The 3,199-nt window shown below is 62.8% G+C and overlaps 1 protein-coding gene across 1 annotated transcript; it reads right to left on the bottom strand.

The window, feature by feature from the left end:
• Nucleotides 1–338: 338 nt before the first annotated feature.
• KCNS2 (potassium voltage-gated channel modifier subfamily S member 2) lies at nucleotides 339–1,772 on the bottom strand. The gene has a single exon (XM_021688668.1). It carries the CDS (start codon nucleotides 1,770–1,772, stop codon nucleotides 339–341), a length of 1,434 nt encoding a protein of 477 aa, XP_021544343.1.
• Between the last annotated feature and the right edge of the window lie 1,427 nt (nucleotides 1,773–3,199).

The raw sequence follows: 3,199 nt of genomic DNA, 5'->3' as shown, positions 1-3,199 counted from the left end.
TACTGGGCCACGTGCACTAGAATAGAGCACACGATAAACAGAAAAAATTAGCATTCTGGGTGGTACTCATCTGGCAGAAAGGTGAACATTGTATGCCCACGAAGCAAAGACCAGTGAGTGTCATTTCATGGAAGGGTGCAAAGGCATGGTGTCTGATGCAACACCCTCTAAAAATGATTCTAAAGGCTGTGAAAGCAACCTGGGGTGCATATCCCATGCATCTCTCCCCTGTGGGGCTGGACCTACTCCTTAGGCCATAACCCTAAGGCGCCTGAACTGTGCCAGAGGCCCAAGAGGCCATTCAGCAACATGGGTGTGAGGATGATGAGGCCTCTCAGCTAATGTAGGGAATCATTTAAACTTAATTCACTTGGTGAGCTCCTGCTCATGTTTGTCAGGCTTGCCATGAGGGATTTAACTTTATGGGCATAGTAGTCCCTTAAATTGACGGAAGGGACTTCTTTCATTCCATCTCCAAAGTCACAGCTGCGCATGGCACTCTCCAGTTGCTTTTGGCGCCGGTAAAAGTGGGAGAACTTATTGAAGATCAAGGTGATGGGCAGTACCACCACCAGGATACCGGCCAGGATGCAGGCAGAGGCGGTCAGCTTCCCTGCGGTAGTTCCTGGGACCACATCCCCATATCCCACAGTGGTCATACTGACGGTGGCCCACCACCAGCAGGCGGGGATGGTGGCCAGGCCCTCGTTCTCCTCCTTTTCAATGGTGTAGGCCACAACGGAGAAGATGGAAATCCCCACAGAGAGATAGAGCAAAAGCAGCCCTACTTCTTTGTAGCTGTATTTCAGGGTGGCCCCCAGGGAGCGGAGGCCAGTGGAGTGTCTAGCCAGCTTTAAGATGCGGAAAATCCGCATCAGCCTCAGCACCTGGGCCACCCGGCCCAAGTTGGCCAAGGTAGGTGTGCTCTCCACCACCAGATTCACCACCAGAGTGATGTAAAAGGGGACGATGGACATGAGGTCAATAAGGTTTAGGGCATTCTTGAAAAACTTGAGGAAGTCAGGGGCCACAGCAAACCTGGCCACCAGCTCAAATGTGAACCAGGCGATACCAAAGTGCTCCACAATTTCGAACCTGGGGTCCTCCCCCGGGTTGCCCTGGCTGTCAGGTATTTGGAAGTCCGGCAGGCTATTCAGGCACATGGTGGTGATGGACCCCAACACCACCAGGATGGACAAGATGCTGAAGACCCGGCTCAAGACCGAGTAGCCAGGGTTGTCCAGGGCTAGCCACAGCTGCCTACGGAAGTTGCCCAACGGCTGCCCATCGAACTTGGAGGCGTCGTTGTAGAACGCCAGGATCTCATCGAAGGAGGACGTGGTGCTCTCCTGGTCGCTCTGCTCGTCCCACTTCTCCTGCTCGGGCTCCACTTTGCGACCATGATAGCTGTAGCTACAGCAGGAGTCGATGAAGAACTCGTTTATGCCCCAGTACTCGATCTCCTGGCTGAAGGAGAAGACGCACAGCTCCGCCATGACGTGAAGCTTGCCGGTGTGGTAGAAATGCAGCACGTAGGGGAAGAGCTCGGGGTTGCGGTCAAAGTAGAACTCACGCTGGACATCGTCGTAGTCATCGCAGAGCTCCAGAATGGCCTCGCGCGAGTGGCAGAGTAGCAGGCGGCCCAGGCGCGTCTCAGGGAAGCGCAGCAGGGTGTGCGAGCGCAGCCGCCTCTTGAAGCCTCCTACGTTGATGCGGATCTCTCCGTCTTCGACGTTGGCCTCGGACACGTCCCACAGGCTCTGGCGGGTCATCCTGGAGACGCCCGGCCGCCCGTGCCGCGCGGGGGCGCTACACCTGCAGGCGGAGGAAACCACGTCCTGTGAGCGCCGAGCGCTCGGAGCCCGGGCGCCCCTCTTTTGTCTCCCCACCCCTCTCTGGCGAGCCCAGTCCCTCCAGGCGGGTCTCTGGGGGGCTGAGGGCACTGGGATGGGGGGAGAGGTTCCATGGGGTTTGGCCTCTTCCCAAGGAAAGGTTTGGGAGGAGAGGGTTTATTTTCGGTAGCATGGCCGCTCGTCCACCCCCACCCCGGGGGTCCTGTCGATCGCTTTGCGCTTGCGGGGGTCGGGCCCCCGCGCCTCTGAGAGCCCAGGGGGGCTGAAAGCTGACCTTGCCCGTAGGCGGGCGGAGGAGACGTCCCCGCCCGCTCGCCGCAGACAGGCGGGACTGTACCTGGGACGCGCACGGGCAGGGCTGAGGTGGGGGGCGCGCAGCTTCGGGAGGGGGGCGGGGAAATTCACCGCTCGTGTCTGTAAACCCGGGCTCAGGGTAGGGGGCCAGCCTGGCGTCCCCTGCGTCCAGCCCTCAAGACTGGAGCCCCCTCGCCCCCCGCCCCGGGCCTCCCCGCCCGCCTGGCGCGGTGCCCCGGAGCCGCGTGCGCCGCGCCTTACCCAGCGGAGCTGCCAGGGCTGGCCCTGCGCGTTCTGGAAGCGCTTACCTGCAAGCATGGGGGCCCGCGGCCGAGGCCGGCGGGAAACTTCCCCGACCTGCTTGTTAGCATCGCTGCGGTCGCCGCTGCCGGCTGGCTGTGCGTGTGCGCGCGGGTGCGAGTGTGTGTGCGCCTGTGTGTGCGCCCCGCGGGCGGGCGGGCGGGGTCCGCCAAGCGTCTCCTCCTGTCTGGGGCCGGAGATGCCGCCGCCTCCCGCAGTTGCGGGAGGCTCACAGGTGGCTGCGTGGCCCCGCCGCTTGCAGAGCCCCCCTCTCTCGATCCGCATGCCCTCAGCCCCCGAGAGAGACAACAGCTCGCGCCGCAGGCGCCCGCGGGAGCCGGAGCGGGAGCGGAGCCGGTGCGCCTCGGCTTGGCCCTGCGCTGGGGCGCAGCGCGGTGGTGCTGAACGGACAGCTCCACGCGCCCCAGCACCGGGCGCGGCCGCCGCCCCAGACTCTGGAGATGCAGCTGCCGCCGCCTCGGCTCCTCGGCTTTCCTCCGGCGCGTCACCGCGACCCTTTTGCGCCCCCGGCTCGATACAGGGCCGGCACCTTTCCCATCCCTCAGCGACAGCTGTTACTGCCACGCTCCCTCCTCCCAGGGTGCAGGCAGGGGACTGCCTACGGTGACCTTTTCCCACTGGGTGCCGGGCGAGAGCCCAGCTGGGGAAGGAGGGGCGGCTTGCGTGAGTCTGGGGGAAGGGCAGGGCTCGAGGAACCCCGGGTTTCCCCTTTTAGGGACCTGATGAAAAGT

This window comes from Neomonachus schauinslandi, chromosome 4 (assembly GCF_002201575.2).
Source record: "Neomonachus schauinslandi chromosome 4, ASM220157v2, whole genome shotgun sequence".
Lineage (NCBI taxonomy): Eukaryota > Metazoa > Chordata > Mammalia > Carnivora > Phocidae > Neomonachus > Neomonachus schauinslandi.
The sequence above is the reverse complement of the archived record's forward strand: the minus strand, read 5'-3'. Positions and strand labels throughout refer to the sequence as shown.